This window comes from Euprymna scolopes, chromosome 1 (assembly GCF_053919585.1).
Source record: "Euprymna scolopes isolate OS-2025 chromosome 1, ASM5391958v1, whole genome shotgun sequence".
Taxonomy (NCBI): domain Eukaryota; kingdom Metazoa; phylum Mollusca; class Cephalopoda; order Sepiida; family Sepiolidae; genus Euprymna; species Euprymna scolopes.
In genome coordinates, this window is record NC_136482.1 from 53487498 (window position 1) to 53502227 (window position 14730).

The 14730-nt window shown below is 33.5% G+C and overlaps 1 protein-coding gene across 3 annotated transcripts in view; it reads left to right on the forward strand.

Moving 5' to 3' along the window:
- LOC145296251 (H(+)/Cl(-) exchange transporter 7-like) overlaps positions 1-14730 on the forward strand; it is a 594517-nt gene that overhangs the window by 478813 nt on the left and 100974 nt on the right. For all 3 annotated transcript variants that reach the window (XM_080142486.1, XM_080142534.1, XM_080142525.1), the window contains exons 7-10: positions 2851-2994; positions 3647-3730; positions 4724-4882; positions 6768-6878. In XM_080142486.1, coding sequence (XP_079998612.1) covers positions 2851-2994; positions 3647-3730; positions 4724-4882; positions 6768-6878 — 498 coding nt within the window. The remainder of the gene's footprint in view (positions 1-2850; positions 2995-3646; positions 3731-4723; positions 4883-6767; positions 6879-14730) is intronic.

A 14730-nucleotide genomic window follows, 5' to 3' on the forward strand; every position in this document is an offset into this window, starting at 1 on the left:
TCGATCAAACCTGATCGTTTTGAGTGTTAAAGTGGTGTTCAACATCAGATTTCTTCTCATCACTGAAAACGAGATTTGGTAGTGTGCCACCGTGCTATCCTGAATGCGGGAAAGAAGAATCTGGGATCTTTGGAGTCGTTTATCAACAACTTGAGCAGAAAGATGTTGTTTCTTGACATGCTTGAATGGAGACATCTTCAGGTCCTTTCGGAGTACAGTTGGCATGGTCCCATACGACACTCTCGACTCTTTAGCCAGATTTTGGATGGATCTCTTAGGATTCCTCCTGATTTTTTTCTGATAGATTTAACAAGTTTAGGGGTTCTAGCTGTTCGAGGGCGACCTTGTCTTGGCCTATTCTGAATGTCTTCAGTTTCCTCAAAACGTTTTAAAGTCCTCCACACCAGCATTCTGTTCACTTTTAGGCTTTTACAGATATTTTTCCTGTAGTTTCCTGCTTTAAACAGCTCAACAATTGCAGTCCGCTTGTCTAAAATACTACTCATGGTAATATTCTGGTATCTGAAAGTATAAAGATTCATAAATAAGTGTCAAAAATAGAGGAATACCGAGAAAAATGATTAAAATTATAGTTGGAAATAGACTGTAACGCTAAATATTGATGACCCTGTATATATATATATATATATATATATATATATATATATATATATATATATATATATATATTTCATGATTTTCTTGGGGGTACAAAACATTATTAAGGCAATCATGAAGAGAAAACATATTTCCTTTAATATAAAATGAATTCCGAAGGAATACGTCTTCCCTTCATGATTGCGCTTCTCTGGAAACCTGAGTGGCACAGCTTTCAACAAGGCTTGATATTGGGGATCAGATTGTGCAGCATCAGCAACATAATCCAAAGTTACTATACTCAACTTGTCAAGAGTGCAAACACTGCTGGTTTCACTCTCCTTCACTGCTGCCTTCCAGTGACGTGGTACAGGAATGGGAGAATGTTGTGCATAGGGAACAGCATTTGGCTTGACATGTATCTTAGCAGCTGGGCCAGATATTGAAGGGAATGGAACTTCATTGTTAAATGCACTTGAAGCAAACTATTCTTTAAGATATTGCTCTAATTTCGGCACATTCTCAGGGATAGCTGGGAATGGTAGACATGAAGGTTTCTCTGGAAGATGGATTTGAACTGAACGAACAGAGTTGACATGCCTTTGTTCAATGAAAGGCATTGGATGAGGATAACAAGTGGACAGAATCATCAATACAACCCTGTTTACTAAAGTATAACCTGTCCACTTTATCATAGATATACAAGTCCTGTTTGGTTGGTCGGCCCCCAACAACAAACCTCACTGGGATCCAACCCTTACAAACAAGGATTGAACCAACAGCTTTCACTCATCTTCGGCACAGATTCAATTGAGAGGTTGCAACACCCATAAGGCTAAGGTGCTTAGGACCACCGAAACAAATGTTCGCTCCACTATCGGGAAAAATACTTAATGTCACTGGTTTACAATTCATGATGGAAGGCTGCACTTCTGCCTCAATTTCTTGGGTGATGTCACAAGTGGTAAAAATGTCTGAGTCACTGTTGTAATGTACATGAGCAATAAGTGCATTACCTTCCGATGGTGAATCGTCAACCACGTTGTGAACATAATAGGCTGAACAACTTGACTTCTTGCAAACGGACGAGTAGTAATTCAACATGTTACAGTTTGAACAAGTTTGCCCCCAAGCAGGACAGTGTGGATATCTGCCTGGTTTACCAAAAATACTGTGCGAATTACTACCACTACCACAACCACGACATGACTTTGGCCACTGCGAAGATTGTCTAGGACTCTGAGGATGGTCCTGATTATGATGGTGTCGAGAATTGTTCTGATTAGGGTATTGCCATTGATGAGCATTGCGCCTCTCAGGTGCATATCGAATAGATTGAACTGTGGAAGAGACCTGTAGCTGTAGGTCACGGAGTATGGTTTTAAAAGTCTCTGCATGCTGAATAACGTCCTGCAAAGTCTTGAGCTGAGGAGCCTTTGCCAATATGTTTGTTTGCAATGATTCATTCACAAGTCCTCGAACAAATTGGTTCCTCACATTCATATCAGAGAGGTCAAACCGGCAAGACAGACAGACAAACTCACAATCAGCAGCAAGGATCTGAGGCACACTATGTATTCTTTAACACCTTCCCCCGTATGCTGAGCAAGATTGCCGAAACTCATTTTGAAATTGTGAGTGCGTCATATTTGCACTGGCACATGGGAGTTTGATAGATGCTGGAGAAGGTTTGACAGTAGTGATTTGAACAGGTACCGAAAAATTGTGTATTGATGACTGAAAAACCTCATTTGCATGTGCCAGAATTGCAAGTCTATCACCCAGCACTTCAATTTTCAATGATCTCAGGTGATCATCTGTCAAGGTCTGAATATCCTTCTCTGTTATCTGATTCCTAACGAAAATAGAGGCATATGCCTGCATCCAACAAAAAAATAATCCAAGACTGTGTATCACGCAGCGTCAGATTGGATCCTGTTTATAGCGCCATGAGGAAATGTGGACAGGGAGCCAAATTGGTGGAAACCAGTTTATTTCAAATATCATAAAGGCTGCTCAGCTATGGGAGTTGAAACAGAAAAGAACAAACAACAATAACAGAAAAGTACAAATGATAACAAAGGACAAAGTACATATTCGATTTGGACATGTGCTACTTGAAGGTTAGTACTTTATAAAGATCATATGGACATTTTATTAGTAGCGTTATCTATATTTCAGTCTCAGAACTTATTGAGTGATGTGTTAAGCAATTCTTATTTTCTTTCATATCTGTTTTTTACTTATTTTCAGCCCAGGGCAGCAGGCAGTGGTATCCCTTTAATAAAAGCATACCTAAATGGAGTAAAAATTCCGGGATTATTGAGATTACGAACTCTCATAGCTAAAGGACTCGGTGTGATTCTTTCTCTTCTTGGAGGCCTTTTATGTGGAAAGGTAGGTCTTTACTTGCAGTATAGAAGTTTTCTTCTCATTTGTCTCCCACACTATTCAATCCACAAAGGTTTTTTCTCATTCTGATAAATGCAATACAAGTAAGAAGAATAGGAAGTGAACCTTGGGTTTACTTTTGACACCCTTGTATCTCTTGCTTCACTTATTTTATCCTTTAGTCTTCACGTCACATGAGCAATGTTTCTGACAAAGGAGGAAGAATTGCTGTTTTCTAGATCGGATTATATGCATTTAACATTTATTGTTAGCTAGGTTTTTTTTACCCAAGTACTATTTTTAACTCCTTACGTCAAATGGCTTTCCAAGAAGAAACGATTTCTATATATAAAAAAATGAAAATGAACAACAGATTAAAATGAGAAAAATCTTATTAAATATGCTGCTTGTATTTGTGATATCGAACTTAATTCATATTCTCTACTAGCACAGGTTATATCACTAAAATAGCAAAATGAGTCCACAACTTCCAACTTCTGAAGACCATCCACAGAACTTAGTGCAAGACCAACCTTTAATTAGACAACAATGTGATAATATAATCATAAATCCAATGATATTTGCCAGCCTTTATTTATTATTAAGTATATTTTATTTATCTAATATTTTCTTTTATTTAATTTTCATTTTCTTTCAGGAAGGTCCAATGGTCCATTCGGGTTCTATTGTTGCTGCTGGTTTTGGTAGAGGAAGATTACCATTTTGTGGAAAAGATTGTTTGGTTTGTACCGTTTGCTTTATTTATAACATATGCTCAAGTATAGACTATTTGATGTAGAGTAAAAGGTGGACTGTGTTTACTTCTTACAACTTCAGAAACCGCCACCTACTCCTTATTTTATCCTTTAGGGAGGGAGACTTGCTGTTTTTTGGATCGGCTGTTTTGAGTTAGTTGTATGTGGAAATTTTCAATCCTTTTAGAGTATTCATTGTATGGGCTACAATATGGCCATGTTCAAATCCAATTTTAATAGATGCTTGTTGTAGAGTTTAATCATGAATAATCGAATGTTATTCATTCCAGTCATTCGTTTTAATATTCTTCATCATTCAACTATCAATCTATGCATCTTATTAAACCTTATCCTCGAGTGGTTTTAAGCCTTGATTTAATGAGTACTTAGTAAAATAAAAATGAATATTCTTATGTATTTCAATTTAAACAATGCGTCTATCACGGAGAAAAAAAATCTTCGCTAATTCATTTCATGCACGCCAACGTGTATCTCCTGAATTGGACATTTGAAAATATCACCAGATGGAAATATGACCAGATGGATTTTAATTTTCTTGTTGACATCATGTCATAAGGAAGGAAAAAAAAAGTGATCCCGACGAAGACACTATGATTGTCAAAAATTTAGATTTTTAAACAAATACATGTTTGTTTACTTAAAAAAAAACTCTGGGTAGTGTTGACTGTTTAAAATTATGTATTTAAATATTCTTATGTTTTCAAAAAATTGTGTTATTGATATAAAATTAACTGTTGTATCAAGTTATTTATTTTCCAAATTATAACATTGACTTGAGCGTTGTTTTTTTATAATTATCTCAGTGTCCCATCAATAAAGCCTTATGCACAAAAAAAAATTTGTATATACCTTTTTAATACTTTATATGTTACTTTGTAATGCCTTTTTTCACAAACAACAAAAATGCCAAAGTTTTGTGTTGGTTTTAAATTTATGTTTGCATATTTTTCTTTCTCTAGCTATTTGAAGAATTACGGTCTGATCACGAAATTCGTGATCTTGTCTCAGGAGGGGCAGCAGCTGGCGTGTCTGCAGCTTTTGGGGCTCCTGTAGGTGGAACTCTCTTTAGTGTGGAAGAAGCAGCTAGTTTTTGGAGTAATGAACTAACATGGAGAGTGGTTCGTATTTTTTATTTTAGTTTCTTCTTTTTCTTTGTGTTTGTCCCAAGCTAAGGCAGGGTTTCCAATAATGGATTTTCCCCGCTACTTGACACAATCAAAGGCCCGGTATGAGTGCTGGCCAGTTTTACAGTAATCATTATGCACAGTATTTGTGCATATCAACTTTCTTTTTGGTCGCTTCCCCATGACTTCAAAGTTAAATATGAGTTTCAGAATGATGTCTCATCAACCCTCAAAACACGTTTGAATTTTCTGAGCTGCTATTTCCTCATCCAACCCTTAATCAGCATATTTGCGTAGCACATTCAGATTTTGTCATTACAGATGTTGTTGAACAGTGTAACTTTCAAGAGGTAATAGAGCACTTTACTTTTCATGACAGCGAATCTTTGCTCTGCCTTCCTTGTTATCAGCAAGTATGAGTTGTACAAATTGATGGGTTTCACAATAGTTTAGTTGATCTTCAACTTTAGATAGTTCTGATTCTGCAGACTCAAGAGGATGCTGGTGGTGCTGCTCCATTTGAGCCACAAGCATTGATGCATGCAACAAATTTGCTGAGGATGTTATTGTTGCTGAGTGTTGTTGTTGAGCATCATTCATTCATTTCGATTAAATCAGATAATTATTGTTGGTATTTTCAACTTTTAGTGTTCATAAATGTATTTCAATCTTATCTTTTGATGTTTATTATTATTTTTTAAATTTTGAATGCTGTTTGACTTACCATGCACAATTACTACGATGAGTAGAAAATTTTTTACTTATTACCCAAATCCTAATCTAAATAATCAGCCGAGTTTTTATAGTATCTAGAAATTAATGATTTCATTCAGGTGTACCAACATCCTGAGCCGAATTTAAAGGCATTCAACATGCATATTGGTATTATATTCCTTTATAACTCTGAAATCTGGACGGTAGACAAGACTCTTAATGACAAAATAGACAACTTTCAAAGGAGACTAACTAAGATAGGAGATAAACTTCAAGTGAGCAAAGAAAACATAAAATGAACGAGAGAAAATGAGTATGAAAATCAGAATAAAACAATCAAGAAATTTTTCGTTGGGTATTTAATGAGATGGAACAAAAATACCCCAGTGAGAATGGGGCTAAAAAATTTAACTACAAGTGATATGAAGAGGGATCGACCGGAAGTAATATGAATTACTTTGGACAGTATCGAATTTGATATCAAAACCAAGCATCTTGAGCAAAGTATTTACACACTGGTAAGGATAACAGAAGAAATAATAGTGTGGAAAGATGGAGTGAGGGCATACATACAATAGTAAATTGTGAAAGATAAAATAGGATTTGATATTTTACATTAGTTCTCCAAATCAAACCTAAATAGCATTGCATATGACAAATTGATATTTGATTCTATCTAGCCAGTCTTTTACAGAAATTATCAGTTTGTATCATTCACTAATAAGCAGTACAAAAGACAGAATATAGTGAATAGATACTATGAGGAAATTTATACAATAATAAATTATAAAACAAGAAAGATGATGACTACCATTTTCAATCATTATAATTGACAAGAAATTGTTAACTTCTGTACTTTATTTAATTGGACAAGTTCACACAAAATTTCCCTAAGTATCATTAGTGTGAAATATCCATTAGAATTTATGTAAAATTTATTTAGTTTAAAAGTAGAACATCTTAATATTAAATATAATTTGATATTGTAATTTTAATACTAAATGTAATTCGTCAATGTAATTATGATTTGAAGGTTTTTTGTTTCTTGGTAGATTTTATTGTTTCCACTTAAATAGTATTCTTATAAAATATGTTTTTTCAAAAGAGCTTGAATATGATGTTGAAATCTATTAATGTATTAAGTCTGTCTTTTTTGTCATTCTAGGTGTTTGCTGCCATGACTGCTACCTTTTTTACAAACCTATTCCTCAGTGCCAGTGTCGGGCATTTTACCCAGTTGTCATCTCCTGGTTTAGTTCGTTTCGATATCTTCCAAGTAAATGCATTTGAATACTTTTCACTTTTGTAAAATACCTTTTCTTTTACAATTAAAAATTTTAAATGTTGATAATGAGAATGGCATCACAAAGAGTCACATGACCTACTCTTTCCAGCAGTTTACCTACATTTTTTCTAAAATATTTTTTTTTAATTTATTTTATAAAGTATTTTTTACAAAACATTTATCTCATAAAACATTTCATCCTAAAACAAGTTTTGTTAAATATTTTCCCATGAAACATTTTTCCATAAAGCTTTTTTCATATCACATGTTTTTCTAAAACATTTTTTCATGAAATATTTTTCATAAAACATTTTCCAGCTATCAAAAAAAAAAAAAAAAATCCAAAAATTTTCGTGACTGATCCCTATTTGACTATATTTATATGAAAATTTAGATCAAAATTTATTTCTCAAAGGTGTTTTTCCCTATATATGTTAATCACATAAGATACATGTTAAAATATTCCTGTTTAAGGATTGCATTATGCTTGAATAACATACCATTTTAATTGTTACAATTAGCCATAAATTGGAATTTATTCAAGTGACACCTCTCTTAACAAGTGTCTTTTTATCAATCTCGTCCTTTCTCATTGATTTTTGTTTAACTCTCCCACTTTTATTTTAAACTGCATCTATCATTCATGCATCTATAATTCCTCATATCTTTATTGTCTAATAAAGAAAGGGAAGAAAAGATAGGAATAGTTAATTATAGACAAAAAGCAATATCACCACATTTAACCAATAGTTGAAGAGCAAAATAATAAATAAATAAAAGAAAGAAAGAGATATTTAACGAGCACAAAAGGCTAGTTTAAGTTTTATTATATTCTATTTACTGAATTCTGCAATAGTGTTACATCAATTGCATAGTAATCAGATAGTAGAATTTTGAAGATGAACAGATATCTGATCATTGAGCCATGTTCAAAAATTTTATAATAATCTGAAGGAAATATTGATCTGATGAAGTTTGGATCCTACATCTCCAATTAAAGATTCTGGAATGATACAATTTGCCAAGGATGTTTGAATTAAGGTTTTCCATTTTATTTATTCAATTTTTTTTTACCCCAAACAAGGCACAGTGCCACATTGAAGTAGGGAGATACTATCGAGAACATAAGTTGTAGGGATATTATGAACAGAGATCGGCAGCAAGATGTCTGGTCACATTACACTTGAACTTCTGCATGTCAGTTCAGTTGAGAAAATAGAATCACAGAAGGGATTTCCAAAGTCTAGCAGTTCTGGGGAAGAAACTATTGGAGTAGAAGGCTTTCTTACATCGAGACATCTCTACTGTGTAGGGCTGGGATTTAGCTGCTTGTGAGGTTTGTCAGGGGTAATTATGTTGAGGGAGCACAAGTCCTTGCAGTTTGCCAGAGCATTCACCATTAAAGTACTTGTAGAACAGGCAGAGGGATGCAACATTTCATCGATGGAACAGGCTGAAGTTTAGATGACAGTTCAGGACCTATGAGGTTGGCGACTCTCTTTTGAACTCTGTCCAGGAGTGAGAGACTAGTAGCAGATGCACCAGCCTAAATGTGACAACAGTACGCCATACATGGGCGAATGGTGGCCTTATAGAGGTACAGAATAATTTCAGGCATAAGTAACTTCCTAGCATGGTAGAGAGAGCCTACCTTCTTTGCAAAAGCCTTGGCAATGCTCTCAATATACCTGTTCCAACTCATGTTCCCTGTGAATGTTAGGCCAAGGAGTTTAAATGAAGTACTTTCAGGTAATGTGTTCTTGGCCATTGCTATTGGTGGTAGAGAAGGCTTCTTGTAGTTATTGAAGGAAACAAGCTTAGTCTTAGCAGCATTGAATATGACCATCCATTTTTGTCCCCATTCTACTACAGATTGGAGGTCTTCCTCCAGTGTTTCTGTCATTTCCTTAGATATGTGTTCATTTGTTTTCCTCTTATGTCTGTTATAGAGCGTGGTGTCTTAAGCAAATATACCCATCTCAGTAACACTTTTATCAGGGACATCATTTATGAATATTAGGAATAATAGAGGTCCAAGCATAGACCTCTGAGGTACTCCTGCATTTATATCAAATTGCTTGGATGTACGACGATTCTTACTAAAGAAGTATTTAATTATGTTATTTATTCTTCCTGTAATACCATATGATCTGATTTTCCTGAGAAGACCATCGTGCCTTACCCTGTCAAAAGCCTTAAATATATCAAGAGCTACTGCTCTACCCTTCCCTGCTTTGTCCAGTGAATGGTATATACAGAGATTACAGTTAGGATATCTGCTGTGGAACAGACTTGCCTAAATCCATATTGATAGTCAGTCAGGAGTTTAGCAACTGTAAGATGATGGACTAGAGCTTGATTAATTATGGACTCAAATATTTTGGCGAAAAGTGGAAGGAGGCTAATGGGGTGATAATTTAATGGGTCAGTTATTTCGCCAGAATTCATGAAAACTGGTACCACAAAAGCAGTTTTCAAGCAGTCGGGAAAGCAAAATTTGTTATGGTATTTGTTGTAAAGTTTGGAGAGAACTGGAGCAACCTCAGTGGAGCATTTTTTTAATAGCACAGCCGGGATGAGATCAGGTCCACATGCTTTGAGGTGTCTAAGTTTTTATGATACCATGCACCTGAGAAGGGGTGATTTTCAGATCATCTACTGTGGTGGCTGTCCACAAAGGAAAGTCAGGGAGAGAGTGATTTGCTGGGTCCAATGTGAAGTTTGAGGCAAACCGACCGGCAAGCATGTTAGCCTTCTCAGTTGCTGAGCAAACAGCCTCATGATTATTTTGATCCTTATTGACAACACTTTGAGAGGTGGTTTATATTTATTCCTTCTTTTCTGTCATCTGTTTGGTTACAAGATCATTTCATCAACATTTATAACACTACATAATAGTATTTGAGTACGGTTTGTCTTCAGATTTTAGCATTTAAAGAAATCCAGTTTAAGAAATCTACACACTTTATAGAATGATTTTATATATAAAATTTAGTAGCTCGGATTTCCTACGTCAGACTTAATTAGCTTCTAAAATAATAATATTTCATTCTGAATAGACATTTCATTTTCTTAAACATTGATCCATGTTGTTACAAAGAAAAAAGAATTCGCTTTAATTTTGTTGGCAATACAATTATTCGCATTAAAATATTTTTGCAAGAAAATATTTCTTTTCTACAGAAATTTCAATTACTGATTCTGTAATAATAGCAAGATTTGATTCTGGTAGAAATATGGCTTCTATTTGTAATTAACATTTGCTGCATATTAAACGAAATAATGTATTAGAATCATACAAAATGACTTTAAAAATTCATATTTTCATTCAGATAGAAACAGATATGGCAATAAACAAGTAATATTTGAAAACTTTTGCTTTTGATATCGAAATAGATTGTGTGACACATTCTTCATAAACAGTGTATACAATCCTAAAAATAGCATAATTAATATAACAGGATAAGTTATATTTTAAATTGAAGAATATAATAGGAGTTGTCTACCTTATTAAAATTATATTTCTTTTTCTATTTAAAAGTGTGCAAACAAATAAAAATTAAAAGTTAAAATCACTTAACTGCATCCTATGTAACGCCAGGTAGATAAAACTAGCTTATATAAAAATGGTATAAGGGAGATTATTTTGCATCAATCTGACAAAACTTTTCCATGTAAATATTGAACATAGAATGAATGCTAATTTTTAAATAAATTAAAGAAATATACGAAATAATTTATTTGATAAAACAATTTTATGACACTTTTGTTATTTCTCTACTGATCCAATGTTAACATTCTTAACACTACTCTTTATTTCAATCATAAAATGGTTTTCTGGAAATCTGAAACAAAAATAAGTTGATTCTCTTCTCTTATAACAGTTCACTTTTAATGCATATGCTATTATCACACTGATACACCAGTTCTCATTAGATCATTTAAACAATATTGAACCTGGTCAGTATTAAATGCGTGACTATTTGGGAATACCAGACACTGTATTTAGTAGGGCTGTAAAAAGAAATACATAATAATTCACACAAGTGTTGATGCTACAAAAAAAAAATACTCTTCTAGAAGTTTTGTTCTCAATCATAAGGTGAAGCTTTCAATTTGAGATTTAACTAGTTCTGGTTCACTCTTAACTTTCCACACAAATCTGGTAGCAGTATATTTTAGAAAGTTTTACTGGATTTACTAACAATGCTATTTGTGAAATATTGACGAGCTTGAAATACAAATAGTTAATTTACCCATGTGCATTTGTGTGCATCTCAGTAAAGATAAGTGAAAAATAAATATGCAATTCAACATTTAAAAAAGAAAATTATTTCAATATTTTCTGTTTCTTCTTTGCCTTTATCCCAATCCCTTACTTTCTATGACAAGTAAGTTCAGATTCTTTCAAATATCTCATCTGTAAGATGTCAACAGTGTCTATATAATAATGCATAATCACAAAATCTGTTCATATTATTATTCTCGACATTCTGTGGCAACTTGTTCCAATATAAATGAATCATTTTTTGAGAAGAAAAAAACCCAGTATTTCGTGAGGTGATCGATCAAATTTCTTGTTCTTCTTGAAATATTAAAAGAAATGTTTTCCGATCTGTTTACAAAATTCAATTAGATCATCTGCGTTCTCAAAATCATACACAATCGTTCCATTCATTTCTTATAGCTCAAATTGACAAAATTATTTTATGAAATTTCTCTGTGCCCCTTATATATATATAGTAATAAAATTAAGCTTAAAAACAAATTTTCAATGGTAAAGCAAACCTATCTGAATAAAAATCTCTAACTGGTTAAGAGGAACAATAGGATAAGTTATGAAGGTGATGAATAATATTACATAAGAACTTTATTACATTATCAACTCAGTAAGTATTACAGAAAGAGGAATAAGGGAGAAACATCTTTTGCCTATCGCATTTCGAACTAAATGCTTCTCGTCAGAACAGGAGAAAAGGTCAGCATTATACAAATGTAAAGGTAAAAAAGCAACACTGACTTTGAAAACATTCAGATTGGAATTGAAAAAAATTATTGGAAATTAGAATTGGAAAAAGTTTTATAGGCGGGTTAATATGATGGGGATAAAGAGAGAAGAGGCAGAAAAAACAATAAAGGTTAAAAAATACATAAAAATAAGAAATATTTTTTAAAATTTATAAAAATACAAAACAATTACAAAAACTTTTCAAAGTACAAATATTTTTTTAAAATGTCAAAAAATAAAAAATACTTTTCTAAAATTCAAAACATTGACAATAAAGTTCTAATAAAAATTTAAATTATAAAATATAAATAAAGCAGAGCAAATTAGTATAGAACAAGTAAGAGAAGAGTAAGAAAAGGAAAAAGAAAAAGCAAGAAAGTTAAAATATAAATTGATACAAATTCTAGGAGGATGATCCATCAAAAATTAGATGTACTCCAGGATAAAAAGAAATGAAAGTTAATATCCAGTACACTTGCATGCAGAATAATCGAGAAGAAAGACTTTAATACCTGTAACGAGTTTGAAAAACACCGAAGAAGTAATCTGAATCTGGGTTTTTGAATAAAGAAATCTTCATGGAAGAAACATGTATCAGCGCTTGTGCATAAAATGTATACTCATGCATATCAAAACGTTTTAACGCAGACATTATGAGGTGCCTTAAATAAGTTTCCAGACTTTTTTGTACAGGCATTTAAATTGTTTTAGACTCTAGAAAATTCAGTATGTTATTGCTATACATCTTATGAGATGATTGATCAAATTTTTATGATTTCAGATTCAAATGAACAGCTAGAAAAGGAATTGGAATACACTGTCTGATTGTCACAGCTAGTGAGTTGCAAAAATGCAATCTAGACGTTAGGACACTTTAGAAGGACGATATGCTATAAAAATTCCGTTTTAGACTTGGAAAAAAATGCCACAGAAATGTATGGAATGCTTTAGACTAATTTAGACCATCTTGTATGAATCGAGCATCAGGTTTTGAGTGGCATAAGAGATTCAAGGAAGGTAGAAAGTCTGTAAGGGATGATGTGAGGAGGAGTAAGGAAGTCAAAGCACTAGAGTTGATTGGCCAAATAAAGAATTCCATGGATTAGGACTGTAGTGTGTCTATAAAGACAATAAGTGCACAGTTTGATGTCAGTGTGGGAACTGTACACACAGTTATTCGCAAGGAACTGAAAATGCAGAAGATTTGCACAAAGTTTATCCCAATTCAGATCCGATAGTTCTTGATGCTCTGCTGACCTGTTGACCTGCGATGAAAGCTGAATCTACTGTTATGACCCAGAGACCAAGAGACAGAGTACCCACTGGAAGCATGCTGGCTCTCCCAGACCCAAGAAGACCAGACAGAGCAAATCCTACCAGAAACTTATGATGATCTCTTTTTTTGACAGCACAGCATGATCTACATGCACTGGATTCCCACTGAGAAGACAGTTGACAAAGAATACTATGTTGAGGTTTTAAAGGCGCTGAGGAAGTGATTCTGTTGGAAGAGGCCAGAACTCTTCAAATTGGGCAGTGGCATTTCCACCAGGACAATGCACTAGTCTACAACTCCATCTTTGTCACAGACTATTTGACCAAGATGAGCATCAAGACAGTTCCTCACCCTCTCTATAGTCCAGACCTTGCTTTTGGTTATTCTCTAAGTTCCAGACTTTTGGTTATTCTCTAAGTTCAAAGAAAACCCTAGAGGCTGTCATTATGAGACAATTAAGAAGATGAAAGAGGCTGTCATGGAGGTCATTGACACGCTCACACAAGAGGACTTCCTTCTAGAAATTGTTGGAACGGTACAACAAGTGCATTGCAGCTGGAGGAAATTACTTTGAAGGGGACTAGAGTTTCATGTGTATACTATCAATAAAAGTGCCCATATGAAAAAAGTTTGAAAACTTATTTAACGCACCTCGTATATATGTATATATGTAAAGAATAAATTTATTATTTTCCCTATAAATCAATACGCCATCCTTTGTAATACTTTATTAAATCACATATTTTTTAATATATCCTTCTTTGTTGGATATTTAGTGTTTTTCCATTTCGGTAGTTTTCAAATAAGCCCGATTTTATATTAACTCTGCCATGTATCTTTGTATGTGGGGAGCTTTTGCTTAAACAACATAAAACAAGAATAATTTATTTTATATTTTTTTATATTAAAAAAAACGCATTATTATTTATTTAGTTTATTTTTTTATTTTTATTTCTTTCTTTCTTTTTTTCCTTTCTTGTTTCCAAGAGGGTAACGTTGTGGTTTCTCTTGTGCATCGTTGGTGTTGGTATGAATGTAACTCATTAAACAAAAAGAAAAGATGCATGTTCGTGTGCAACACTGGGGATGAATCTCGATATATTTTTTTCATTTTGTTTTGTTATATTGTAACTTGTAAAACTGAATGGAGCCTGCTGTGTTTGAGTGAACGGACATTCTCATTAGTTTGGTCAGAAGGCACGGGTGATGTAATCGATTGTGCATTTGGCTAAACCGAATTAAGAAAAAACCCGGATCTATTGCATTCGCATAAACTGCAATATCTTTGTAAGAGGAATGAACAACCCTTCCACAACTATAAAAGAAATAGCAACTTGTGTTTAATGAATCATTTACAAGAGCTCGAAAAGAGCTGTACAACTGATAAATTAAGCCAAATTAATTTAATCAGACTACTACAAAACAACATCTCTGAGTGAGCTTGTGTGGCTATATATATATATACTTTTTTTCATCCATATATAAATGGATTCTCTTTGGTCATTATAAACTTTTTAGAAATCAGATTATGTAGGTGCTTAGTCTGTGATAGGCTAAAA